At 39.7% G+C, this 27,608-nt stretch overlaps 1 protein-coding gene and 1 long non-coding RNA gene across 6 annotated transcripts in view; one reads left to right on the forward strand and one right to left on the reverse strand.

Moving 5' to 3' along the window:
- The window catches only part of LOC111272197 (uncharacterized), a 41,560-nt gene extending 34,142 nt beyond the window's left edge, over positions 1 to 7,418 (forward strand). For 2 of the 4 annotated variants that reach the window (XR_015315624.1, XR_015315625.1), the window contains 2 exons: positions 6,959 to 7,067; positions 7,241 to 7,418. This is a non-coding gene — a long non-coding RNA (uncharacterized LOC111272197). Of the gene's footprint in view, positions 1 to 6,958; positions 7,134 to 7,240 lie in introns of those variants that run through there. The other 2 variants (XR_015315626.1, XR_015315628.1) reach the window with 1 other exon arrangement.
- Positions 7,419 to 9,549: 2,131 nt separating this feature from the next.
- On the reverse strand, positions 9,550 to 27,125 carry LOC111272198 (mesotocin receptor). 2 transcript variants are annotated; one of them, XR_002687377.2, is made up of 3 exons: positions 25,851 to 27,125; positions 10,576 to 11,066; positions 9,550 to 10,444 (listed from the first exon to the last, which is right to left on the reverse strand). XR_002687377.2 is itself a non-coding variant. In XM_022853502.2 (2 exons), the coding sequence occupies exons 1-2, from the start codon at positions 27,119 to 27,121 to the stop codon at positions 11,006 to 11,008; spliced, it is 1,332 nt and encodes a 443-aa protein (XP_022709237.1). In that variant the 5' UTR covers positions 27,122 to 27,125; the 3' UTR covers positions 9,550 to 11,005. The 2 variants fall into 2 exon arrangements, 1 of the variants encoding a protein (XP_022709237.1); XM_022853502.2 differs by having other exon boundaries at positions 9,550 to 11,066.
- Between the last annotated feature and the right edge of the window lie 483 nt (positions 27,126 to 27,608).

Here is a 27,608-nt window from a genome sequence, read left to right on the forward strand (position 1 = left end):
CGGCGTTAAGAATCGCTCTAACCACCTACAACTGTGCTGCAAATGATATTTCCGTGTATAGGATTTTGTGCCCCGAACACCTTAAAAGATTTCTCATTGGGATTATATAGGCTGACCGTGTTATACTGATTAGCACAAACGATTAATTTACATGTATGACTATTGCTGCTCTTCTAAATACATATTTCAAATTTCCAAAAAAGTCTATTACAATATTACTTAAGTGTCGCTGTTGCCCAGGACCAAGCGTGTATATTCTCCTTTACCACGCTAGGCCACCTTTCGACAATTACGTTACCGCTGCACCGTCACAGAAACCGCTAGCGTTGTCAAATCTAACTTCGAAACGCTCCATTAATTTAACGTGGTCCAAGATTCGACCGTTGGCACTACAGAAAAATAATTTCGGGACTGTTTTTTCTTTCGCTATTTGTAAGCGTCCAATATGAAGCGTAGTCCAAGTTGCCTTATGTCCTGGTCGTTGAAAGCCCATTACTTGTTGTTAACCATAAGATACTTCAAAGGAACGCAGCTGCCATTTGATAGAAGTTCTTTCAAGTCTAAGTGAAATTTTACAGGGCGTTGTTTTAAGCTATGTGATTGGAACTTTATAAGCTTGCCTATTTATGCTTAGTTTAGGGTGCTTATTTTGGGTTAGGGTGACAACTGAAGTTTTAATAGCAGTAAAGCCAGTATGCCCAATGCCCAGGTTTTTTTTTGTGTAATACTGAAAGAATATCACTCTTTTACAGGTATTCTAAAAAGCGAATACACAATACTTGAGTTTTTATTTACACCTAACTGCAGAATGACCTATATAAAACGTACACGTTTCCCTCTAGGCGCAGATATTAAAAATGATCAGCGTTCTAATCAATACACGGCTGATAGTGGTGGTCTATTGACGCACAAACCCAATTAATATTTCGCCTGGTGTTAAGACGTATTCTTGCGCAATCAATGGGAAGATATTCGATGGGGCTTCTTGTCCGACTCATCATTATTTAGAAGACTGTCGTCAAGATATGCAGGTTCCCCTGTTGGTTACTGAACTGAAGGTCGAATAAATATTATGCCTCAAATGCCGCTCTGTACACGAACGCTCATAAACCTACGCGGTGCTTCAGCGTGACATTTTAATTAACAGTGGACCAATAAGCGCAATGATATCAATGTATTGTATAGTGCCATTTGAACGTAGCCTCATCGCTTCAAGCAGTCTTCCCCGAATGTTGGCCGTCCTATGTACCCATATACTTACTATGTATGTATGTATGTTTTCCTCGCTCCATATCGTTCTATTGCTAGCACGTACAGTTGCTGGAGCATAGCTTCTTTTCCAATTACAACGTCTTGGAGCACAAGTGACACTTCGTACTCGTAGCGGTTTTTCGGATCTTTTTCTACAAACATTTTGAACAGCTCCGTCCGCTTCGAGCGTAACTTGTATGCGAGTCGCCTAAGTGGATTTACCTAAACCGCCCTGCGGCTACATGTTAGTGCCTGCAGTAGCGTTTTAAAATAAACTTTCTTTGTTCTAACGCTAAGTTTTGTTTATCTATGTTTTCCAATGAATTAAACCCTAAGAAGAACGATCCGCCGGAAAGTTATGACCCATAGATCTAAGTTAAATCAGGCTGAATCAATAATTGTCGAGCGATATTAGCCGCCGTTAGATTTACCCATGAAGTAACTGACTACAGAACGGCTGACAAGGCAGCGATAAAATGGAGCTTAGAATGGCAAATCCAGTTCAGAGTTGAAGTGCCTTACAGACAGAGGTTTCTAACGGACGTGTTAGAAGGAGCTAAATTAAACTATCGTGCGGCTCATCTAGCCGATCACCGCTAAACTAACCTTACAGTCAAAAACATATAACAGGATAATTGGTACCAACATATTTGTGTCATGATTAACAGAGCCTTCTTGATTTTAGAGTTCGAAATAGATGATACGCCTGCTATTGAAATGCCAACAAGAGTAAGTTGCGCGTGTTCTTGTTCAAATAGGAAACCAAGGTAAATAATAGGACCACTTGATAGAGACAATGCTGATGTTGAATTTCGTATACGGTTCGCTTAGGTTAAATGAATTCAAAGCGCGTACTTAATATATAAGACGGTTATCGTGGCAGTATCGTCAAAGTAGGCTATCCCCATTTTCGAATTATGGGTACTTTGCACTTCCCTCTCTAGCTTAGGATGAACGTGGTTTTGTGCAGCAGTGAACCTATAGAGAAAAACAATTACGCCGTTTGTGCTGAGGCGTGGATCCGCGTATGCAACCTATATTTGAAGAATGGTCATGATGCCTCATGTGGTTTCAGGCCGCACCAATGCCCGCCTGAATATGCAGTTGTACAAGCATCATGACCCGTATCTTTTTTTACCATCTGTGTTAAGAAGAGCAAACACTGAGCAACGACTCTTTCACAAAATGCAATACATCATAGGATCTATTTTTTACCAATAATCGCTCGATAATGAAAGGGGTTTGAGAAAACTATACTAAACAGCGATGTCGGTGCCTTCTACGCCTTAAATAGTTATCTACTTTTTGTGGACATTACTAGCATTTAGCAAAATGCTCATCGTGTAGCACTATCCGGAGACCTTTCGACATATGGAACTTTCATATCGAACTAAACGTAAGCCCAATTGTTTTGCAAATGCGTACGCTCGATCGTGCGCCGCTAATCTGGACCACATGGGAATTTTCAAAAACGGCTTAGTACGAAAAAAAAAATTATTATTACAAAAATGTTACATTATTTTTAAGCTGTCTAAGGTAGTATTTACTGTAGTAACTTGTTTTTAAACTTCGTGAAGACTGCTTGATTTTATGCATTTAGACACTTAAGATTCTTACACAGTCTCGCCTTGTCGATCATTTAATTGATTCAAAAATTCCACAAAAAAAAATCCAAAAAAAAAAGCACAAGTGTTAATTAGAAATGTGAATAACATGTTTGTCGAAATAGAGCCACCAAAATCAAGTTTCCAAGTTGAAAAAATTTAGAGTGGGGTAACGTATCGACTCCAACTATTACAATATATATTGTGCTAAATTTATAGGGAGCAAAAATTTCAGCTTGGCTGATCTAGATCACGTCTGAAATACAACTGGAAATCAATTGTTTTCGAAAGCCCGATTTTAATTAATGTGTCGTATTGCTTAGGTGAAAATGATGTACTTTGTTTAGTTGGACAAGAGAGTTCGGAAATCGCCCGTCGGTATGAGAGTAGCGCGTGCCAAGGAAGCTATAAAATAAAGCTTATTTTTTTTATTTTCTTACACAATTTTACTAGTTTTTTGAGGTCAAATAAATTTCAGAATAGTTAATATGTAGCGTGACTGAGCGGCACTTCAATAATTTCCTATGTACCAATGGCGTTAATAAAAGAACGTCGCTCAATTTTTATGTTTGGCGGAAGGAAAAATTTACGAAAATTAAAACTGAAACCGTACAGATTCTGCTGATGTATACCATATGGCCTACCCATACACCTATACTAGCTCGATGATATTATAAAAACTTAAAAAATATAGCCGAACTAGCTTTGCCCTCGATCGAATCAGTAGCGAATCGGTCGGTACCTTTAATGTGGTTATATGTCTGACAAAAACTTTAAGTACCTGGACTAACCTGAACCGCGGTACACCTGTAATGTCCGTCCGTGCTTGCTTTTGAATTAAAGCAGATTTCTCGTGTTCCTCTTGGCTTAAACACATTTTGAAGTCAAACTATTACATCAATTGACGTGCTCTGTCGATGCTTCGCTTGTGGATGCTGCTTTTTTTCTATTTGTCACAATGATATTATGGATGAATCTTGACATAAATGAATTAATAAATTGTTTGAGCAAACGCTTCCGCTGTACAGTTATTGCGGTTGTACCTTTCATAGCTAAGCCAGAAGACACAGGCAAACCTGGAGCGAGACGAAGTTACTCAATCCAATTCGATATAATCATGGGCGAAAGTTCCAGTCGAAGTTTTTTTTTTGTCCGTACGAGAAACAAACGCGAGTTTGTTCCAGATTGACATGCAATAAGAACAAAATTGAAGGTTAATTGATCGAATAAACGTTATGAAGCGATTACGCGGGCACAAATAAAGGGTTGACTGTGTCTGTAACAACTAATTACCAACCCTTAAGTATTCTACTGAAAGCTCTATTCAGTTAATACGTTTAACTTATCTAAGCACCAAATCGATATGATCGTTTAATGAATACACAGGCAAAAGAGAAACAGTGCTCGTCGAAGTCTCGAGGAAAATGATCAGTGCCTTACTGAAGCTAGTATTCGAGTTCTCGATTTTTGACCTTGCGGCCGACAACCTAAAAAGTTCTTCTCGATGTTGTCTTCAATAGCTATCGAAACATAAGTGACACACGTAGATTTACTTACTCACAACAATTAAACACCGTATTTCGGCTTTTCGATTCGGCTCGATTCTGACAATAAAGATCATTTGCCTTATTTAAGAACAGGACCAGACTGGCACAACAATTTATGAAGGTAACTGTTAGGGAATGAAAGTAATTATCTGTGTTCAAATGTTACAATTTTTTTACTTTATAATAAACCACTCTTGCACACCTGTTATGATTAACCTTGAACTACGTGGAGACGAACTTGACCTGTAAACGTGATTCGTCCTATTCATAGACAACTAAGGAGAAAATTGCCTTCGACGTCCGCGCTTTTCTAAACCTAATCCTTATTGAATTGTTTTTAGAGTTTCCTCTATCCTCTTCCAGGCCACAGACGAAATTCAGGCCGTAATCATGACGGTAATTTGAAAAGGAACATATCAGTAAGTGTTTACGTTGTCCTCCTTGCTCACGGATTAATTCCGTTTCAGCTTTGAGTATTTATGGCTTTTAGTCGAACCTTGCCCCACTGTCGCCTCGCTCTGGTTTCTCTCGATAGTATGTAAAGCAATGGCGCTGTCTTCAGTTGTATATAGGTACTTCGAAATCTAATGTGAAAAGCTAAGCTACCTGCTTTTGTCGAGTGACCTCGCAACGCGCCTTGTGACCCGGACACAGACAGACTTCATTTCATGCTGGGAACCAGCCAGCCGTTCGTCTAATGGAATGATTCCTAATCGCGATACCGGACGTAAAACTCGAAACATAGAGGTTTATCAGACAGCGGAGCAATACGTGACTGTGATTTTCACTATGCACACTATACCGGTACGACCTAAGCCTGTATTTGCAAAGCGCTCGCAACCGTCCCATCAAAGTAAACTACACTATGCATGGGAAGTTATAGCTGAGCTTATCTGCCTGTCAGAACTTTTCGCCTTATTAAAAAACCAGCAAGACGGTAGAGAAAACAAGCCCCAATTATGCAGCATCTAAAATAATCAGAACTGAAATAATGAGTCGACAATCAGATTAAAACGTCTGTATCAAAGTTTAAGTTTTGGCAGATGTTAAATTTCATTTCCGCGCTTCTGGGGTCGCATTGGATCATTGGCTGGGACATCAGTCGCAGGATGTTGACTTACAACAACACCATTAATCTATTTGAAGTTCTAACGAAACCTGAAGACCTTTCCAGTAACTTTGCACAAAGCTGTACCGGTCAAGTGATAAAAATGGAAAAAGTTTGTTTGCACCCACTTCGCTGGTGAGATGTCGATTATCATAAGTGATATAGCGATCGTGCGGGCCAAGATATAAGCCCCAACTGATGGCATTTCTACCCTTCTGACAGACATTGCAGTCATTAGCCGATGCTATACACTCCGGCAATACCGAGATCCACAGCAGGAAGGGAACGTGGTAAAACAAAGAGAAGAGTGCAGGAAAAGCTAATGTTTTGCATAGATTGAAGCAGACAATAATAGATCGATCAAATTTGTCGATGTTGACATAAGTGGCGACGAAGCCGATGAAAATAATTGTGCTATGATACCGCATAATGGCGCCTTTAGAACAGCTTACCATGAGTTCCTGCAATTGGCTTTCCCTCACTAGTTCGCAGGTTACATGAAGAAGAACAGGCCATGCTACAAAAAGCACGTAATTAAAAACTAGGCACGTTCATTGGGCCGTTATCAGCGGGAGCTACACCGACTGAAGCACAAGTAGATGTCAATCCACGTGCTGAAATAGGCTTCATCCCGATCCAGTAAAACGCAAGCATGGTTTTGGTGAACGCACTATTTTTTTTTATCATCATAAATGTAATTTTAAGCACTGCATCGTAATTGATTTGAACAACAACAACAACAAAAACCTCTGTCTAACAAACATGAACCGCTTATGAAAACGTTCTCTGGAACCCAAGCAAAGTGTCTTGTGTAGCGAGTAAGTACGCTTATAAAAAAAAACTTACACCTTGCACCTCGTACACAGTCCTGTGCAATACCTGAATAAATTTCATTTTCAAATAGGTTTTTTCTTGGTCCAGGATCGAAGCTTCTAGAAGTACTTTTATGCCGGGAAGTTTAGCTGAAGGGATCCTATTAGCAGCAGAGTCGGTAATATCTCCAGTAACGTTGGATTGCAGTGCCTTCTAATAATCATTAGCTTTGAGAGCAGCTATTCAGATGAACTATGCCGAGTGGAAAAAGATGAACTAAGGATGTATTCCGAGACTATAGGTCCGCTTTTCGGCCGTACAGCTGCCATTAGATACGTTTTCATAGTTATGCCAAGTTTTGAACTGTGGTAGATTGCCTGCTCTGCATTATTGTATTTAATTAAAATCACTAATTTCCGTATGTTTGTACCTAGAAGGTCAATTTTTTAACGATTGAAAATACGATATTATTAACTGTTCGACAAAGCTTAGATTCTACGCTTTCGTTGGTACACAGAACATAATGTTTATTAAAGCATAGAAAAACTTCGCCGGTAAATAACTTGACGGTATGAAAATTAATGCCCATATTTTGGTTACAAGTTTTCTTTGTCGAAAATGAATTCCCTTTTCAGACGTGGAGTGGAAGTGAGCGGTGATCCCGGCCATCAGCCGTCTGCTGTTATAAATGCCAGCGGTGGCAAAACGGAGACCATTGTGTCGTTGTTACTCCTTAATAGAATTGTAATTTAACATCGTTTAATGTTGCATTTATTCAATAGTAATATAATAAAAGTTCTATCATTCGAACTTGATTTGTTTTTGAGGTATCGTACTTCAAAGCGGCCAATTCATTGGATCGGTTAATCAGTAAATAGTTTCAATAATCTATGAAGCTCGTCTTTTGCAAATTTCAGGGCACGGCATCATCTGTGTTACTAATTCATATCTATCTGAGTACGGTGATATGGCAACCATGAACATTCGACCATTGCTGACTAAAATTTCAGCGTTGGCAAATGATTGTTATGGCGAATGGGTACCATGGGTCCTGTTGATGAAATCCTAGACTTTTTAGTGGCCTTAAGTCTTCGATATTTTCTTCGGACAGGTGATTTCGAAGGTTTGCTCACATAGTAAAAATAACGTTAAGAAAGAAAACATGCATAATTGAGTTTTTTTTTTTTTTTTTTCTTTTCATTTGATTTGAAATTTTCCCTGCTCTTTCTCTAAACTGTTCTGCATCTGGCGCGTCGTTCTTCTTTTGACTCGGCTGGGTGTTACCGGCTTGACAAAAGATCAAACCTAATAATGACTTTTTCACCACTAAGAAACACGCGGCTGAATAATGTTTTACAAATACTGATTTCAGCGCCATAGAATTAGAGACTTCGATTTCTGCCACAGGACACGATTCTTGCGACCACTTATGACAAACTACAGACTCTGCTGTATGTCAATCATCTTAACGGTTTCCTGCAAGAGTACTCGATAACTATTGCCTATTTTCAGCTACCTTCACGCACCAAGTACTAGCTTAAAATAGGAAGGTGTATCTTACACGAATTTGGCATAGATACCCTTTTTGGTTGCTTGAATAAACTCGAGCGAATAAAACAGCTTTCACGACGACTGTCAATGTGGAAAAGTTAAATTGGGACAATATTCCAGATGGGCAGTGCAGACGATTTGGAAGTGTCTAAAGGGATTGCTTCGCACAGGCCTCGTTCTGCTTGATTGTTACCAGGCGGCGAAGGCCTCGGCAGACGGGAATAACTACCGAAGGCTACTGCAGCTAAGAATCCCGAGCCCTTTAAATATAGCAAAACGATGAGTGTACGCCGAGATTCAAATCGTTAAAACGAGACATATTTTCACCCGTTAGTACGACAGGTTTTTCTTTGTTTTTTGTTTGTCTTTTACCAATTAGAATCTGAACATTCTGTAGCCTTCAAATCTGTTTTTTTTTCTCTCATGACAATAACGTACGAAGACTTAGAGATCATTAGATGATGCAACGTTATTTTCTCCCATGACGACAATACATCTTACGCTAATTAGCGGTCTATTGTATATCTACGACCCTCAAACGTATATACGTTTCGTTGTTTCAGCATCATCTTTGCCTGCAAACTTATGCTATTAAACGTCTACATTAGATGTTAGGTTTATGCCCCCGTGAAAGGTTCTCCCTCACTTTCTCACTGTTAATCCACCTGTGTATACCACTGAGTAGGGTATTGTTTCGCGTAAAAAATTATTATAAAATATTGTGTGATAAGTGAAAGGCGTGCAAAGTTGATTCATTAAAAGTAGATAAGCTGGAGAATGGAACTCGTCTCGGTTGACCCCGTGAGACCGTTAAGGGTCACCTGAAGGTGGTTCAGAAGGAAGAAGGCCGACAAACAGGTTATGAATAGTCCAAGCGGACGCTTGATTACTGTCAGACGTCTTGAATTTAGTCAACAGTTCGAAGCGTGAGTAGACTATTAACTGAATGAAAAGCACGGCTTTCCGTTGCCCCCGAGTAGCGTGCTTGACACTGAGAGATCCGCAGCTACAGTCACAAATTTCTATACAGAATTCTCAGGATTTGCGTTTTTATGTTGATATAAACGCTGAGACGCGGATAGGCAGCTGCATAAAATAGGCCTCAGCTAAAAGTTACATCGGATCTCCATTTAGAGAATACACTGACTTGGGGATAGAATGAGTTTTGCATGCTGGAAAATATCTGGTAAACGAAAACGGTTGACAGCGATCTGTATACAAGATGAAAATGGTCATCGACGTAATACGTTTTTATTTTCTAGTATAATCTGTGTAACATTATGTTTTTATTGGTTTAAAAAACGGACAGTGTATCCTATTCATGGATTGTCCTGCATGTGACACGTAAGCACTGTAAAACTTATCTGAATGAAAAATATTAATAGATTTAATGTTTTATAGGTAGTAACATATAGTTTTGGTTTTTTGTTTGATGAAATGCTATATTAAGCACGGTTGTAGAAGGAATAACAACAAGCGTATTAAAACATTGCAGCTGCCTAACTCTTTTTTTTTTTTTTTTTTTATTTATTTAGAGCTTACATTTGAAGTAGTACAGGTTCAATAGGAGATGCCCCAGTCATCCACATAATAATAGACGGTTCATCGATCGAATTTGCTTTGTACAGTGAAGATTTTCATAGTTAGGCAGCTGTGGCTTCCTGGACTCTACTAATAAGTAAACAATTAGATTTTTATTGATCATCTTGGATACGTAGTATTAGTATTGCGTACGGTCGCTTCGAAATAGACGGAGTGGACAGACTTTATTTCTCGTACTGTCGCTCGTCGCCCCCGGCTAACGCTCTGAGCCTACTTTCTCTTTGGCGTATTCGTATATTGGACTCGTTTCTGATGAGCGTCAATGAATGAATGAATGAATGAATCGATCTGAATTGAACGTAACACTTCACCGTTTCGTAAACACGTCTGTTTTGGACGACGCATGCCTCCTATAATTATCTGTATACCTCAGCTGGAGTTGAGCTTACGCAGTATCGTAGAGCATTCGGCCTTTTCTGTGTTACAGTGCGCTGTAAGTCGTCAATGTATATAAGGAGGGACAATGTATATAAGATACCTTATATAAACATACTACTGTGAATGATATATTGATGTAACTATAAAATTAGACGACGGACGACAGAATTGGATTTGGGTATGGCAATGGGTGTAAGGGTGTGTAGTACGGTGCCGGCCGAAAAACGATATCGTAATCCCGTCTCAAGGTTCGTATACATCAACGAGCACATAACTGAATTGAACGCGAAAGAAACAAGATAGTATTTTTCAAAGGACCAAGAATCAAATATTATTGATTATGCTAAGAAAACATAGCATTTAGAACGTTAGCCATGTGATACCCGATTTGCATTAAGTATACTTGAATGTAAACGTATGTTTTTCCCTTGGATATGATATGTGTCCTATATCTATTAAGGTTTCAGGAACAAGGCACGACGCTTCTCTATAATTCCTGACCGCTCGACATCGTTAGTACTTCCAATCAGACAGCGTGGCAAGTATACAGACCTGCACATCGCGGACGCACTTTTCGTGTGCTTCGTGTGCTGTAAAATATTTTAAATAGTAAAACGATTAGTCACAAAGTGGTTATTAGTATAACGCATTTGTCTTAGATGAAAAATAATTGTAATGCAAAATGAACCTTAAAATTAGAAAAACCAAAAACAAGCTATACCTATATTAATGTACAGCGCTTATCTCCGATACAATGTTGTATGGCAAAAAAACCTGCGGCTAGAGTAATTCGCAGACCAATGATATCGTGTACGGGCAATCTGTGCTCCATCAATTGATTCACTATGACCCTCAATGTTAGTCCATTACGTTGCTCAGTTCGAAAAAGATCGTTCGTGCCTTTGGCAAAATCAAAGCCGATTCAAGATGTTTTGTCTAGGACTACGGGTGCTCCTTAGAGAGTAGCAACGCTACCTATTGTCATAAGTTCACAATCTAGGACCTGTTGGTCCACATTATGAAAAGTTGACTTCGCTACGCAGTTCCGTTGACCTCACGCTTTGATTTGCACGATATCCCTCAATTCATATGAACTTCTATGAATAAGTGAATATTATAAACGTATTTGGCGACAGTAAGATTTGCGTGAATCAGCAGGCAGACATAGGGATTATGAGGCGAGTCTCTGTTGATCCGCCGGCAACAGCTCCGCTGAAAGCGAACAAGATCAAAATAGAAAAGAAAGTTTTATTATTACCCCATCACACTACCTGATTACAATGTAACATGGATTATTATTGGTTTGTTTGTTTGTTTGTTTGTTTGAACTCTGTGATCGGCAACGAATTAACACAATCTGTGAACGTAAATTAATAAAGGAAACCATAACGGCACAGGGTGGTACTATTCTTGATCGTAAATGCGACGACGTCTGGACGAATGAGAGGTGTCTAATTCGAAAAAAGGTCAATTTTTTAGTTATTTGTTTAATGATATGGGACAAAGAAAAAGTGGCCAGCCCTACGAGTGTCGACTTAGGTAGGAACTAGTTCTTACTACGTATAGGGGCAGCCTTGTAATATCTCTATGTATTTGGATAGCGATTAGACGCTGTTTTTGCTCTGATAGCAGACGAATTTTCGCAACGCGTACGTTTTCATCTTGCCTTATAACTCAAGTAACGTAAGTATATAACGTCAAATAACTGGCAATAGCTTTGAATAGAGAGATACAGGTTATTGTATGAGAGGCAGATTGCGATCGGAATAATGTTTTATTTATTACTGATTCATTAGCATTTTTTAATAGGTAAACTATCAAAATATTGATCATGTCTTATTCATTAGATTAGTACTATCGTTTCAATGTATACGATTCGATGAAATTATTATTCAAATGCCCATTTAGTACAAAAAGGCGTTTAAATTAGTGCGCGGGTTGTTTCTACTTTCAGATGCGCATGTAACAGCGTATCGAAACGGTACGAAGTTCATTGACATACAGATATATTCATAAAAAAAAAATTTATCATTGTTATTATTTAACTTTAAAAAAGCTCGGAACTTTTGCACGATGCTCTTCCGTACTCTTCCATTTAAGGGATTTGCAGTTAAATAATCGGTATAACAGTTGTCGTGTCCTTTGAAACTGAGACGTTGTTGGATAGATCCGTATTGACTAAAATGATATGCTACACGCTGAATTAAGTAGATGTTCACGTCTAGATTGAGAACGTCTAAAAAAAAAACACAAATTGTTCATACGTCATTGCCTCCGATCGCTCGCACACAATAGACACCTAACGGTATCACCAGGATAAGTTTGAAATCTGTTACGTTACCGTGCAGTTACCCCTTACGTGACGTTCACTGTAGAGAAAACACGCGTACTAGTTTATCGATCGATCTTTTGGATAAAATTTCAAGGAATTACGAGGAAGTTTCGACAATGTGCCGAGCCATGATTCTGCCTCTGTTCGGTACGAGATTTATTATAGATATCATTTGCTTACGCTGTCACGTTCTGTTACGACACATACGTTGCCATCAACGTAAATTAGCTGCGGTGTTCATTCACGTAGTGATCATGTGCGACGGTGACCCGGTATTTATGTATGTATATGTCTGTGCACCCACTAGCGTACATAGGAAGTAACATACTATAACGTAATCTATATATATATATATATATATATATATACAACACTCTCTGACTTAAATTCAGGTACTTCATCATGCCGATATACATATAAAACTTTCCAACACAAACTTACGGTGGATAGTATGTTTACCGCAGAAACTCAGAATGCTTTGTGGCTCTTCAAGGCTCTACATGCTAATTTTTACGTCGGTTGCTATTATCGACACAAATCTACTAGATAAAAAAAGATTTTACCAAAGGCAAGAATCGTTACCACACCAACGCCACGTTTCATCTATATCTACGCGGGCGAGTATCAAACGCTGCGTTCGCCTCCATAACGCAAAGTCGATGAGATCTTCGTAAAACAAATAACGATGTGTTATAGTTTTATGTTAAAGCAACCAAATTTTATGTGTTAACTGTGCCCTATGTAACTATAAATTTATGAATTCGAATTAAGACAGATTCTTTTTTTCTACCATCCTCATAGTTATCGGTTCTCGTTATTTTCACAAGAAGAATTGAAGAGCTTCGATTAGAACAGCTCTTACCATGACCCCACAGTCAACAATACGCTAAGAGGAAAATTTATATCAATATTAGTATGCTAATACGAATGATAGTGCTGCTACAATGTTTCCCGTAGTAAACAGCTAATAAATTTCTCATAATTAGAGTTGCTCTACAACTAATCAACATTGTACGAGAGTTTTACTGAATTTCATTGTTGCTAACAGCAATAGTTTGAGCAACGGGGGAAAACTCTCCAGCTCACCCCTATGACTTTCGTATTTGCAGTTCGTTAGAGCACCATCAGCCACCGTATACGTGACCGCATCATTTAGCTGAGCGATATTTATCGGCACAAACAAGACTCGTCTTCCCAAGGAACACATCAAGCAAAACTGAAAATGACCAAGTACCATATCTCTTGGAGCAACGCAGAGCGCGAAAATTGAGTCGCAACATTCCCTCTAACGTCTTCTAGCGAAATGTTGACGTGTTCAGGAGGGCAATTCGGTGAGACGTAAATCGAGCGTAAATGGGTAGAAATAATGTTCTGCCCGCATGACAGTAGTGCAACCACCGATGCTTTCCAGATCTGTCAAAATAAAGTGTCTTTTCAACAAACAAAACAATATTGCTAATGGGCAAATGATACAATGATTTCTCTTTGCCCCGCAACACGAATAGGTAGATATTTGTTTCGAACAGGATATTAGGAGACGATCTGCCACGTGTGCGAGCCATTGCTATGAACAGTTATTGCGTATTTGCTTATCAGGAACTACTTACAGCATGTGCTAGCTAGTACATCGAAGTGACGAGCGTGCCCTGGGGCTTCCGCGGCCTACTCTTAGGAAGATGACGAATATTGCAATATGTTGAACAGATCTAGGTTTATACAAGCAGTACAATACCAATCTAATAAGCATACTTGTTTTATTGTTCTTTTGGTCGCGTATCAATAGGGCGGTTCGTGGGCACCTATGCGCGTTAATTTTACCAACGCGATAAGAATAACTAAATGGGTGTTTTAAACTCTAGGCTTGATCGTACATATTGCGTTTTGGTTACTGGTTTGCGAAACGATATAGCCAGTATGCTTGATTATTTGTCACTCAATAGAAATGAACAACACTGCAACGTTCCTGATTGTGTTGGAGATTCCAATTTTGAAGCAATCCCTAATATCTAGATAACTAATCTCCTCTGTTTTCTTGTGTTGTTTCCTTGTGTTTTGAAAAAAATAATCCCCCTAACCATACTGTTCGAATGAATCCGAATTAGAGAGGCTGCAGTTAAACATGGCCGACTTATTTGTTCATGCAGACCATTTATTCATTTTGTCAATAAATATATCACTTGAGGAAACAACGACTTTCGTTTTCTTTTGAACAATAGCTCATTACAATGGTAAGATGACGGATCGGTTAAGGAGGGGAGGGGGGTCTTCTGCCTAGGCCGTTTCTGTGCTGTTCATATCAGATATGCTCCTCTGTTTTATTGCGAGAGATGTTATAGTATATTGAAAACTTCTACAATTTGAGCGAAAGTAAATGAGGTATCGCTCACAATCCAACACCCAAGCAATTAGGAAGACGTTCAGTTAGCTCATTACAGATAAGTACGTGGCAGTAATGCAGTCCATTTGCCAATAACAGATTTCCAGAGAGACCTTTTGATGGCTAACTCTTGACTAACTTTTTCCCTTCAAGCTTAACGGCGTTATTAGGCGTGCTTCGATTTTGATTAGCGTTCGTTCACTTGTTTATAGTAGCCTCTTATAAGAAGATGCACCGTACGGTGTATGTTATGGGTGGAAGATTTTCGAAATTAGTTTGTGAAAAAAAAAATATAAACGATGTGTGGCATCCGTAAAAACGTCAGATATAGGGGCATTGGGATACCTAATCTCTTGTATCCTACTTATGCCTATAAACCAAGTCTCGCAGGAGGATCTTATATTTTCATATTTTTGTGTAGATGTAAATAGGATAGCTTATTTTTTACTTCTTAAACGACAGCATAATTTAGCTAGGGAGAAGATATGACCGAGACCCGATCGTTGGCTTCCGGCTACGAAGCCAACGACCGGATCTTAGTTCTTCAGGAAATTTGACATGATTATTAGTTAACTTAGTACGTCGCTCCACTTAGTTTCTTCATATCGAAAACAATGTACGACGAAACTTTTTATACTAAGAAGACGCCGTACATTCTGTGCGCCGTTCTTAGAGTTACACGCTTCCTTGCTTGCTAGCATTACGCCACGTTTTGATTTCTAAACACTTCCGAGTACTACTAATAGCCACGTTTGTCGCTGCATGCATCGGTGCAAATCGGAAACGGGCCTACATTGACTGTTCGAAATGTTTCTCGTTAATATATTCCAGGGCCGAATCGATCGCAAAGTGCTAAAGTGCCAATAGCTAAATAGAACCAGTCATCATAGTCACAGCTTCTCTAGGCATTTCTAGCAAGAACAGAAAAAGAGTAATCGACTGCGCGGTTCCGCAATATGGGCTAGTTAGTTTAAAACGTTTTACTACCTGCTCGGCCGACTATTCGCAATGGCAGCAGCAGCAGCAGCAGCAGTCGAAAGATGACTCGTTCATTTAATCGCTTCGATCAATTTTTAATTATCTTCCTGTGCTTTTCTAGAACCTTGCTGAAACCTCATTGGGGTTCGTTGCATTTCGTACTGCTAAAAGCTGAGGCCATTTTTACATTCGACGAATTCCCTCAAAGATTTCAATCTAATATTATAGCACGTATGATATTAAATAAGATTTTACAGCTTAAATTATTATTGCAAAAGTAGATATGCTATTGGATAAAAGAATGGTTATTTGGGTTGGCTTCATCTGCACTTCAGCACCAAGTTTATTTGAAATTCATATAATAGACCTGGACTGAGCCCTACGCTCATTGACAGCGCCGGACAATGGATAATTGTCAAGACACAAGACATGGTCAAAAATGAGATAACATTTTGTTCTTAGCTTTTGGCAGCCAAACTTACTTAACTTTTCAAGCTGTCGCCAATATTTCGTAACCCACGTTTCGATCGCGACATGCAACAGTACGTATCCGTATATATTGAACTTGTTTTGCTATAAAAGACCCATAGCAAATAGACAGACCCATATAGTGGCAGCCTGTAGTACCCGTTCAAATGATGACCCTGTTTATCAGCGTCGTTAATAACAAGTCTTGATGTGGTTACTTGTACGGCATTATAGCATACGTGCCTAAATGTTCGTTAGATATTTGCAGATCATACCGGTAGATTGTATAAATAGGATTTTCTTCAAATAGCATATTTTTTCCGATAGCGATTGTCAGTGTTACTCACATTGGTCTACTTACTAAGAAACTTCAAAATCGGTAATTCTGAAGTTTTCTACAATTTACAATGACAGAACCTAATAACATCGCGTCGTTAATGAGCAGTTGAAAGGCCACTTAACTTATTGAATTCCGAACCCTGCTTAGATTTCCCAACTAACAGACTAACTTAGAATAGTCTACATTTTTTAAGTTGCTGCGAGCGTATAAACAGTTTGAAACGCTGCTCATTAAGCCACTTCCGTAAAACAGTCTGTTCTCTTAATTACTAAATACATTCAAAAATCCATCGTAACATCCTTGAACAAAGAGTGCTATTGAAACAATTAATGCTATTAAGTTAATGTTTTTATCTTCTTTTTTTGAGAGTTGATTCTTTTTGTGAGTAACATTAGAGTTCAGTCTCCTTTTTTTATATCTTTATTTATAAAAAAATAATTTATTATTCAATCATATTTAAGAATATTGTCTTTTTTTTTTTCTTTTTTATATATTAGAATATGATTTAAGAGTAATCATAACAAGATTGGTAGTAACAATAAAATTAGGTTTATTTTTATGTCATTTTTGTGTACCACTAAATGTGGCAGTCCTCCTTTTTTCAGTGTCCTTCAATTGATTGTTCTAGTTAGCAGAAAAAAATCCATGTAAGTCGACATCTAGGAGATACGGACCTTTGCCTTTCTTTTCGTTCCTATAATTATAGCATGACGGTTAATCTATCAAGAATGAGTCAGCGGAGCGCTATTTCATAAGCTTGTGCCATGTGTCCTCCAAACGAAAAATAGACCGTTGGGTTTTTTTGTGTTTGCACTAGCCGGCCCGTAGTACCAGCTTTTCGTGTTCCAAATAATGGCGGTATAGTCTATCTCATTTCAGCGACCACAAGAGCCTTCACAGGCCAGGATGTTCCGCGTTGCGTTTTGCTGGCACACGTTTTTCTGTGGTGGCTCAGTTTCAAACCTGACGTAACCTTAGTTGCATAGCAGACTTGACGAAATTCTGTGCCTAGCGCATTGCCAGTCGTGCAGTTCCGCTGTCGACCCAAGTTTCCCTCAGTTCCAGGTCTGCATTATTGATATCCTTCATAAGGCTGCCTTGCATTCATCTTCTTACTGTCCAGTAGACGGACTCTAGCCACTTGGCGGCGTCTGTGGTTACGTAGTGCAGGTGCCGGTTTCATTTCACTGGCAGCTGAGCTTAATAGATCAAATAATAAAGAGACGGCAATCATAGGCCTGCGCATATTCTCTCAAGAAACTAATTGTGCTGTTTTCTTCAAAGCGGTCTATCATCGATGTCTTTCCGTATTCCAGGCCGTGGAAAATTACAGTCCTAAAGAAAACGATGAATTTTATGTTTGCACCAGTTCTAAACCTCGGGGTCCGTAATTTTAATCACTATTGCATCATACAAATATCCTAGCAGTAACTTTCTTAACATATATACTATATTATCTCAAACCTTTGACATGCTCACAGTGTTTCAACTAATCGGTCAAAGTTTTTTGTTTTCTAGGTAAAGAAGCCTATATGATAATTTATACAGCTGTAGTTGTGGTATACGAAAAGGTACTTTTATTGCAATCAAGAGCTACTGTGCGCGAATCTGGGCGCTAGAACTTTTCATTTTCGACGAAGTTCTAGTAATAGACGTTAACGATCAATTATTTAGTATTAAGTCTGCTATATAACGCACTAATTGGACTGATAATATCAAGCAAACTTGTTGTTGCCTCCCACTTACGTTTTCCGTTGCGTATCATCAGGCTGTACGGTCCAACCATGGTCGTCGCTGTATTCCTCTAGCAGCTCGGCCCTGTTTGCTTTATCATATGCTTCAGTGTACTTCAAGAAATACTCTTCACCGATGTCTAGCCAATTTTATCATATTAATATCGATACAACAGCAAACTGGTTGCCTCGCTTATTTTTCATTTTCTTCCATTGGATCAATACTTCTGCCCCAAAACCCCAGGTGTCTTCGCTATTAATCTGCACAGAGCCTCCTACTCCGAGCTCATTATGATTGCGTATTTCAAGCTCAACTAATTGCCTTAGAAATTTTCCCTGTACCGTAAATAGCTTAACCTAGTCGACGTTGTAGGCAACATTTTTCCAATTTCGTATGTAGACTAGAGCAGCACACAGGCAGTTGGAGAAACGTGTGTATATTTCCCTGTATTCCATCAAACCTCTCCTGCCACTGCGATCATGTCTTTGCGCCTGTTCGCCCAGAGACCTTCCATGCGTTATTGCCTCTTACGGCCGTCATATTTAGCTAGCAATGACCTCTGCTACATTTCCTATTTTATGTACTTGGCGTGTACATGATTTTTAATCATGTTAGGCTATCGCTGCTGAGAGCAGCCCGATCAAGTGAAGACAGCATCATTCACTTCAAAGATTTCTCTCTTTATTGCTTGTTCAGAACGAGTATGGTACAATGGCTTGAACTTAGCTAGAGGTTTCGTGGCAATTCCTCGAACAGGATAAGGTAAGAGTAGTCTTCTTAGAGCAAACATTCGCGACAAATACTATCACGCTACTTCGGCCACGAAATATATATATACTGGCTTCGCCCGATGTCTATAAGTTTTATCCTTATGTGAGAGCAGCTAATTTTGGGGTTGGGCCGGACTAGTCACCGTATAAATCGTTTCGGTAATGTAATAGCAACTAGTTCTATTATTATTATGGGCGTCTGCGGCGCATTAGCAAATCCCGTTAATTCCTATATTCCAGTGAATGTATGGTCTTTAAAACGGAAGGCCGCTTGAATAAGTGGTTTTTTAGCCTACCCACACTGTTTAGCAGATATGATTGAGTCGGGCCTTACTTGTGTTATCCTTAGTTACACTCAACACGTGTGAGTTTTCCACTTACTTAGAAGCAGCAAGATTTTTTCTAGAAATTTGTTGATAACTCATATTTTTAGATAATAATATTTTTTGCGTCTTCACGTTTTAGCATAGCTTTTGGATGAAAGTTCACGAGTTGAAATGAAACAGATCTTGTGTTTGCAAAGGTCCTGTGATGAATTGCTAAGGCACTCGTCTGCTCAACGTAAATACTCAAGTTTAAGCTTTCCATAATAAACGTGCAGTTTAATTTGACCGAAATTTCTAAGACGAACGATAATTATTTGGGTCCAGGGATCAGGTAAAGAAAAATGAGGGAAGTGACTCAGTTTATTAATAGGATTAATATGGCTAGTGGTCGACTTTTTTTTTTTCAAAAAGCCAGCAAATATTCTGTATGACTCTCAACTCTATGATGGTGCACGCACTTGAGAAAAAGATATGGAAAAAATATCCCTAAGGATTAAAAGTCCGAACCGATCCAGAAGTAGAATCATGTTCTTTAGTTAATTGATTATTGATCTTGAGAGCATCTCAAAGTTAATTGAGTTTGCACTGTTCCTGGAGTTCTGTCAAGTATCATACAGGGTGTCACTGATTAGAAACGTTCGGAAAACTGGTTCCGAATCTGAAACGTTGCAAACACTTTTTGAGGATCAGTAGAACGGTACTCGTAACACTGAAAGAAAAGGTGCTGACCGAAAGAAATACATACAATGCGACATATTGTAGGATTTTTTTTTCCAATTTAGGCGATATCACCTCAGTCTATTGATAGAGCGTGTGGCGTGTTTTTGTTTTGTTTTATTTTTTTTTTGTTAAATTCATATCTCATCACTAGCTGATATCGAGCATGGGGTACGGAGACAAAGTCGAATACTCTATTAAAGGTATTCGTATACCTTTAGAAACCAGTGTAGGATCACTAAAGCTAATGAACGTTTCGGATCGGAGGCTTTGTGCTTATGTTTATTTTGACATTTTGCGTATTACACAAGTTGGTATACGATCGCGCAGTTTAACTGGTCTATCTAATGTCGATAGTCGTTAGGCCGCATCGATAGTCGTATTTGCACAGAGCTATTTAGGCCAGCCAGCGATCTAATTGGTGTGTGTAGAGATAATGTCATAGATAGACTGGAATTTCACAGAATTTCTCGAGTTGAAGGCTACGGCCTAAAGCGGTATTGAGGTTCCTCAATCACACTATGATATTTTATCCTGTCTAAATTATCTAGTGTTTTATCGAGGTTTTTATCAGCCTCAGACATTGTTATCATAGTGTAACTTTGGAAGAGATCTTACAACAAACTTAATACGGGATCATGTCATTGATCGTCGTAGCATATAGTAAGCTGCAACAGCCTTAGCAGATAATAACGGCTACAAGGCTAAGAGAAAAAAGGCCTTTTTGTTTTTTAGTGTTGCGGTAGACGCTTCACGGCGTGCGACCGCGTAATTAGAAATATATATATAAGATGTCGGAAAAATATTGCGGGTTGACAAATCAATGGCCGACAACAGAACGATTTTAGCTCCTGACCGCTCTCCTTTAGGGAAGCATCATTTGCCCAGTTTGGGTGCAAAAAATACCAAGCTAATTTGGGGCCGTCTCACGGTGTCATTGTGCATTGAACTGTTTTAGGGTACACAGTTTGATCAGAAATCAAATAAGAATAAGCAGAACTCACTATCCGGCCAAAGCTCATGTGGAGTTGCTCGACGATGAACGTTCGTTTCTTTGATGGGCCGTACAGGCAAGAAATATACAGTGTTGATAGTAGCGTGGTGATGCGACGACATCCGGGGGCATAGATTAAGCTCAGACAGAAGATCTAAAGAAATTTTCTACCAAGAACTTATGTCTGTCTTCTCAGCTGGTAACTGTGCTCTAATGTGACACGAGGTATATGTACTCAGTGCTGTAAAATCGATTTCAGTAATTTGCCTTTTTCTAGCCCGTTTCTTCCGAAAGGATCGTTTTACTTTAGCATATCGATTGAATGCATCGGGTTATTCAGCAGGCTTTGCCGTAAATCAATTGCAAATAATCGAGAGATTATTATCGAAGGTCGCGATAGACTCGTGTTTGAGTACTGCTATTCGGTGTGAGCTTCCGCCATAAACGGTTGGATCGTCGTCACGACTCGAACTCGTCTACAGAACCCGAATAGTAAGTAAATGGTCGTTGACTTTGAATGCTTGCATTTCGAGCTTAGAGCGTTCCTTCGGGTGAATGCCGAACTGCAGATTGACGACGACGACTGATTTACGAATTTACACACAACCGTTGATTCCTCGCAGTCCCTCGAAGAAGAATGTTGCATTCTGAAGCATACCGCACGCTCATGCTCTGCTCTTTGTTGAACCTCGTCGGTCGGTATTCGCTGTTGCCAAAGAACACCGTTAATGCGGCTCGGGCGACCATCGTCTCGTTTGTTCGATAGTAGGAGCTGTTGTAATTTAGCATAGGAGACAGGACTGGCAATTGGTCTTCTTCTTCTATACCCTCTTTTGACAGTGGCTATTTGCTGTGTGCCACGTTCGATTAAACGTTTGTGGTATTTTACGTCTGGTAGTTAATACATTAGGCCTTACTTCAGACAAGCTACTCCCAGCACAAAACGAACTTAGATTCGAACCTGGACCACTACCTGTCATTGAATTTAGTAACTCTCTGCGCTATGGAGACTATAACGTTTTATTAAAGTTGTTTATATCGGTACGTTGACTACGACTTTGTTCACTAATAGGCAACCGTTTTTATTGGCGCACATAAATATGCAAAAGAGCCTATGGTGGTGTCAAACGATGCCCTTCGCCAGAAACTGATTCGCCGGCCCGGCGGCCTCATTGTCATCGCCTGGAGTGGAAGGACTCACCAAAATAAAGAAATATAACCGCCGGAAGAAGCGATATAACTCGTATCTCGTAGGTGATTACAAATTTTTTTGAAGGAACATCAGTCGATTTCATTGACAATATAGTTCCTTGTGCAGCGTTTACCAGCTTAGCTACTTCTGGGGGTCTTACAAAGAGTGCAGGCGATCACTAATCTTTCCTCGACATCCAAAGCTGCGTGATTGTCGTCAAGTGCGTTCCTCGCTACTGAATAGGTGTCTTCAACGAGCAAAAAAACTGCGACCAATTGTTTCGGTGTGCCGCGAACTAGTTTATACAGCGTGACAGGCCTATTGACTTCGGTTGTAGAGGTCTGTCGATCGACATCGTTAGTCAACCGAGCGCGCCAAACCTTGTAAGTGTCCATTTTTTCATCATACGTTTGCGGGTTAATGCCAGGTAAGCCGCAGCGTATGTAACACAGCCATTGTTGCTATTTAGCGGCAGGCCAGGCCCAGCGTTGTTACTGTCGATGTATAGATGGGCGCTTTGCACGCCTATAGGATTGGTGCAAAGAGAGCGGCTAGGCTCACCGCAGGCGTTATGAATTTGTCGGTCGATTCCCGATAAATGATTGTGTGCAAAGACTCCACTGCTCATCTGGTTGCTTTCCTCCACTTTCTCTCCCTACTTCAGAGTCTGGCAATAGCGCCATAGAATGCGACATGATGGAAACGTCGATTTAACATGTACAACTTAGACGATCGTTAACTCGTACAATGGCGTTGTTTTTTGGCACCCCTTGTCCGTCACGGAGGCCTATTTATGAATGCCCTACTATTCAGGCTGTAGCACGCTACGCTATCTGGTCCATTAAGCGCATTGCAGTTCCCGTGAGAGCTCAATGGGTGACGTGGTTAGGTGCTAGTCTTAGGTACATATAATAATCCAGATTCGAATCTGCTTCGAACCGGGCGTTTGCTGGAATGTGTAACGGTGGTGCTGGAAAAAAAACTTCATTTAGATTTAGCGCAGTTCTTGAAGCTTATTGTGTGTGTTGGCAGGTTACCGTAAAGGCAAGTGTTGCAAAAGCCTCTCGTTTCCGATTGGGACAATTTGCATAGACACTAATGAACTACATATATTCAGCAACATAGATAATCCATAGTCCATACACACTTCTGCTACTCGTGCTAGCTTTGCTGGTGGCATGTCACGGCGCGATGCTGCTAGTGTTTCTTGGCGTGGAACACGCTTTTTCTGAGGCATAGGGGTACCCGATAAGTCGCAGCAGCACTGATCGTTTGTCTTGAAGGTGTCGAATGTACTCTGTTGTAGATTCACTGTACCTTTATTTGGTAAATAATTTTCTATAAGCAAAACACGCCTCATATGGTCGAGAAACAAAATGGCGCGCTCTTTGGTTTATTATTTCTCTTATTACATCTCCTAGTGTTATTTGTTTTCGCTGCTGCTTCGGCGCAGCCTACTTATTACTATTATTATTTTATCAAAGTGCTCTGTGATACGATAAAAAAATCATACAAATCCTGATCATGGTGTTGTGACACAACGGTAACTTATTTCCTAATTAACATAATTCCGGGGGACTTTAGAAACAATGCAAACGGCCGCTTTTCCCTATGATTCAGTACCCGCGTAATTCGATTCGGTTCGTGCAACATTTTATTGGCGATAACATGTCGGCAGCACTCTACGTACGAGTATGGGGCAATAAATTCGACAGATATTGACTATATCAACAAATGACAACACAGTTGTAACGGGGACCACAATGCGGGCTATTTATATCATCAGTCAATACACTGTCGCATGCATATCCATTTTTAATCCTGTACTAGTCAAGGCTGTATTTTAATACAGCTCGTAAAGCGAAAATGGCGTCGATGGCTGTCATAGAGGGCGCTGAATCGATCATTTTTTTAGTCTGTCGGACGAAATAGTGCTGCTCTGAGAAATTCAGTTGTTTTCGCTTTATGCGTAATAATGCTAACAATATCAAATATCGACACGCCACTAACAATTGGCTGTGTTCTAGTAAGTAACAAGTAAGTCCTCATTTCGTCCTTTTTTACTTATCATCATCTACTTCGTTCAAAGGACGATGCATGCTTTGCTAGGGATGATAGTTGAAATCGAATACAAGTAAAAATCGTCACTTCGCTATTTGACCGAAAAAAAAAATATAGATCGATACGTTTTTTTTTTGAATAGCAATCGGTGAAACAGACGCCGTCGAATATGATAGCTCAAACCGTCCGTATAACACAATAATACAGTATAAGGTCTCCTTTTATATAAAGGAGGGGGTTTATATAAGGGTTTATAAATACTTCCAATATATTATAACTGGACTAGTCTGGTCACTCGCCATGAAAACAAATTGCTAACGGAGCCAAGAATGGCTGGCTATATCTGGAAAGGTGATGAACACACCATTACGCAGCTGATTTCTTGAAATTTCAAATAAATTTTTAAAAGGGCTACCCGTGTGTAATTTGAGGGGTGTACGCGTATAATCCTCTTCGCTTTATGGGTCAACTTAGCGGGTAGACCTCGTACATAGATTTATGGGAAAAACCATTGCCACATTGTTGCTATGCGTTTTCTGAAAATGTTTTTGGAAACTTCAAATCATACTCAAATGAGAGTTTTGCCCAACCTTAGATTGTTAAAGCTTCCGTGAGGTTTATGATTTATAAACGAAAAGTTTAAAATTGCTTTATATGAACATGGCGTTATATACGCCCATCTGCACCACTATTACACAATTCATATATCATGGTACATCGCAAAAAAAATTGCCGTGAAAACCGAATTGATAACTGAGTCACCGACAAACGCTATTGTAAGAACTTACGTATATATATATATATATATATATATGTATATGTAAGTGTCGTACAAGATACGCTGCACTGTTACTTTATATGCTTTATATTAATTTACTGATTTTCTCAATGAGGAGACGCCTCCGACTTTTGATGTCAAATTATCTTGATAATATACTCATTTGACTCAATTGGTTTCTTGGAAGCAGAAAGTTAAGTCACAGAAGTTTTTTAGACATGAAAATAGATAACCATGACCAGTTGTCGTCATAACTTTACTAGGACGCTAAAAAGTGACGGCGCTAAAAAAAGAAGATCAATTATGGATTAACATAATAACATATATCTCTAAAAAGTTATAAATAATTTAAAGTTGGCCTCTACTTGTGTATCATAGTTATTTTAGAGACATTTTTCCGTTCGAGTTCGTTTAACGCTGTGATCACTTCTCAGATAAAGGAATATTGATTTTCTTTTTTGCTTTTTCGACAATAACCTTTTAAGCCGTTGGCCTCTAAGATTAAATAATGTATTAATATTTTCCCAGTTTTTAAATAAATTCCTGATGTACATCAGGTTAGGTTAAAAGTTTCTAAGCAGGCCGCGATAATGATTGTTATAAAAAGCTCTGCACCGTCACTTTCAGTACACCTCTCCTAGAGGCACTAAATTATAATTAAAATTAAACTTGAAGCTAAAGTTCGGTACATACTTATTCGGTATGACGTGATTAACTGACCGCAAAAATTTGAAAACAATCTGAGTCCAATTGTTTATCACAAGTTCTGAAACAACAATAACAGGCTAGCTGGGCTTTCTTATAACATACGGGCATCGTTATGATAGGTGTGACGTTTGTACACAAGTTAGTTCAATTTTCAAAACCCTTATTCAGCCATGTGCGAGTTTGAATCCAGTTGATTTAGAGCTGGACGAAACGTTACCTACCTGTATCGTAGAGATGAAGTTTTCGCTTTTGATTGATGCCGTTTTGCGTATCGATTGGTGTAAAAGGCGGCATATATCCAGGGATTAACAGCCGAATTCAACGAGGCTAGTAACAAGAGAATCATAAACATCGGACTAACTTGAGCATTGTCCACCGGCAGCGTGTATGCCCGAAAAAGTTCAGCCACACAAAATGGACTCCAACAGAAAATGAATGCTAACACAATTGAAAATGTCATTTTCATCAAACGAATCTTGGCTGCCGTGAGCTTCTTGCTTGAAGCGGCAAATCCACTCGAAGTGTTTCCGTAACAGGAAGTTGTTCCTTGAGCGAACTGGGGAACTTGCGTTGTGCTAAGAGGTTGCGACTCATTGCATATGTAGCTCCGTTGGATACGCAGAATTATAATACACATGTACCCGTAACAGAAAAGCATCAGGGACGCTGGTACGCCTAGAATAATGACCACGAAGCTGGTCACATAGATTTCCATGCCGTGCGGATGCCACGAGAAATCTGCCCGACAATCATATCGTACGGAAACAGTTCCTGTCGAATTAGACTCAGCCATCGGGGTGTTTACGCCTTGGCCATCAATGAGTTTGTCATTTAATCTAATCCTACTGTTATTAATTCTGGTGGCGTTGTTGGCAATAGGTGAGGCAGTATACGAAAATATGAAAAGTTGTGGTAAAGCGAGCATTGACGAAAGCAGCCATGCCAATGCGATAAGCAATTTGGCAAACTTCCGATAACCGGCACGAGATTGATGACTATTGAAGCCGTGTGAAAAACGCTTCGTTTTACCCGAACTGCCACCGGAAAGGGAGCCGTTCCTTTTGCATATTAACTTCGATGAGGACATTTCGGTTGAAGTTGCCTTCTCAGTTCGCTGGGTCGATGATGAACGGTGATTCGCGCGCATCCCCGCCTTCCATTGAGTGTGAATGGCACGCATAGATACTAGTCGATCGAGTGACATACCTGTGAGAATGTATGTGCTTAGATAGAGAACAAGTACTTGAGCATATTTGACAAATTTACATAAAAGCGCACCGCCGTAGAAGCGAGCCGTGATGTCCCAGGCGAGCTGGGGCAGTATGTTTAGCAGAGCAACGAGAATGTCTGCTATTGACAGGTGCATCATAAAAAGTTGCACCCGGGATAGAGAGCTGCTGCGTCTTGCCCTCTTAGAAACTTTGCCGTACACGGAACGCGCGCAGAAGCGATACGACCGGCTCCGGAGAAAGACCGCCCATAGCACAAACATGTTAGATGACAACGTCATAACAAAGATTAGCAGAAGTGTCGAACACTTCACCGACGACACCCAGTCATCGGGTTCTAACATCACCATCTCATCTTCGGTAACCTCTTCAGAACTAACCATTTGTTGGTCAGTCAAGTGAATTGTTTACGATTGCTAGCGCCGTCTCGAATTATTCGTTAGCCACATTGCGTTAAGCTGTTGCAAAGTTTTCACGTGTTCTCTGATTGTATCCATCTAGAAAATAAGGATTTGCGAGCACCGTCCAGCATCGATCACTCTCTTCAATCGACCGAAGTAACTCCGAGCTCTCGAACTTTACTCTAGCTAGATAGACGGCATACGCCGATGGCGGAGTGCTCCGTATGATCAAAACGCCACCTGTGGCTTAATCCAGAACTATGTAGGACGTATACGCGTGTATGTGTGCGTTTGGGTCTTATACGTGTTGCAGAAAAGGAAACGCTAGTGGGTGTTTCTTGCCCGTCGG

This window comes from Varroa jacobsoni, unplaced genomic scaffold, assembly GCF_002532875.2.
Source record: "Varroa jacobsoni isolate VJ856 unplaced genomic scaffold, vjacob_1.0 contig01769, whole genome shotgun sequence".
NCBI classification, from domain to species: Eukaryota; Metazoa; Arthropoda; class Arachnida; order Mesostigmata; family Varroidae; genus Varroa; species Varroa jacobsoni.

Bases quoted from the DNA above. Each gene is read 5' to 3' on its own strand.
- LOC111272198 (XM_022853502.2), bottom strand. From the start codon at position 27,121: ATGTTTGTGCTATGGGCGGTCTTTCTCCGGAGCCGGTCGTATCGCTTC. The intron at 11,067-25,850 runs GTAGGTAACGTT...GTTCGCTTTCAG, and splicing joins ACTTCATCTCTACGATACAG to CGGAGCTGTTGCCGGCGGAT.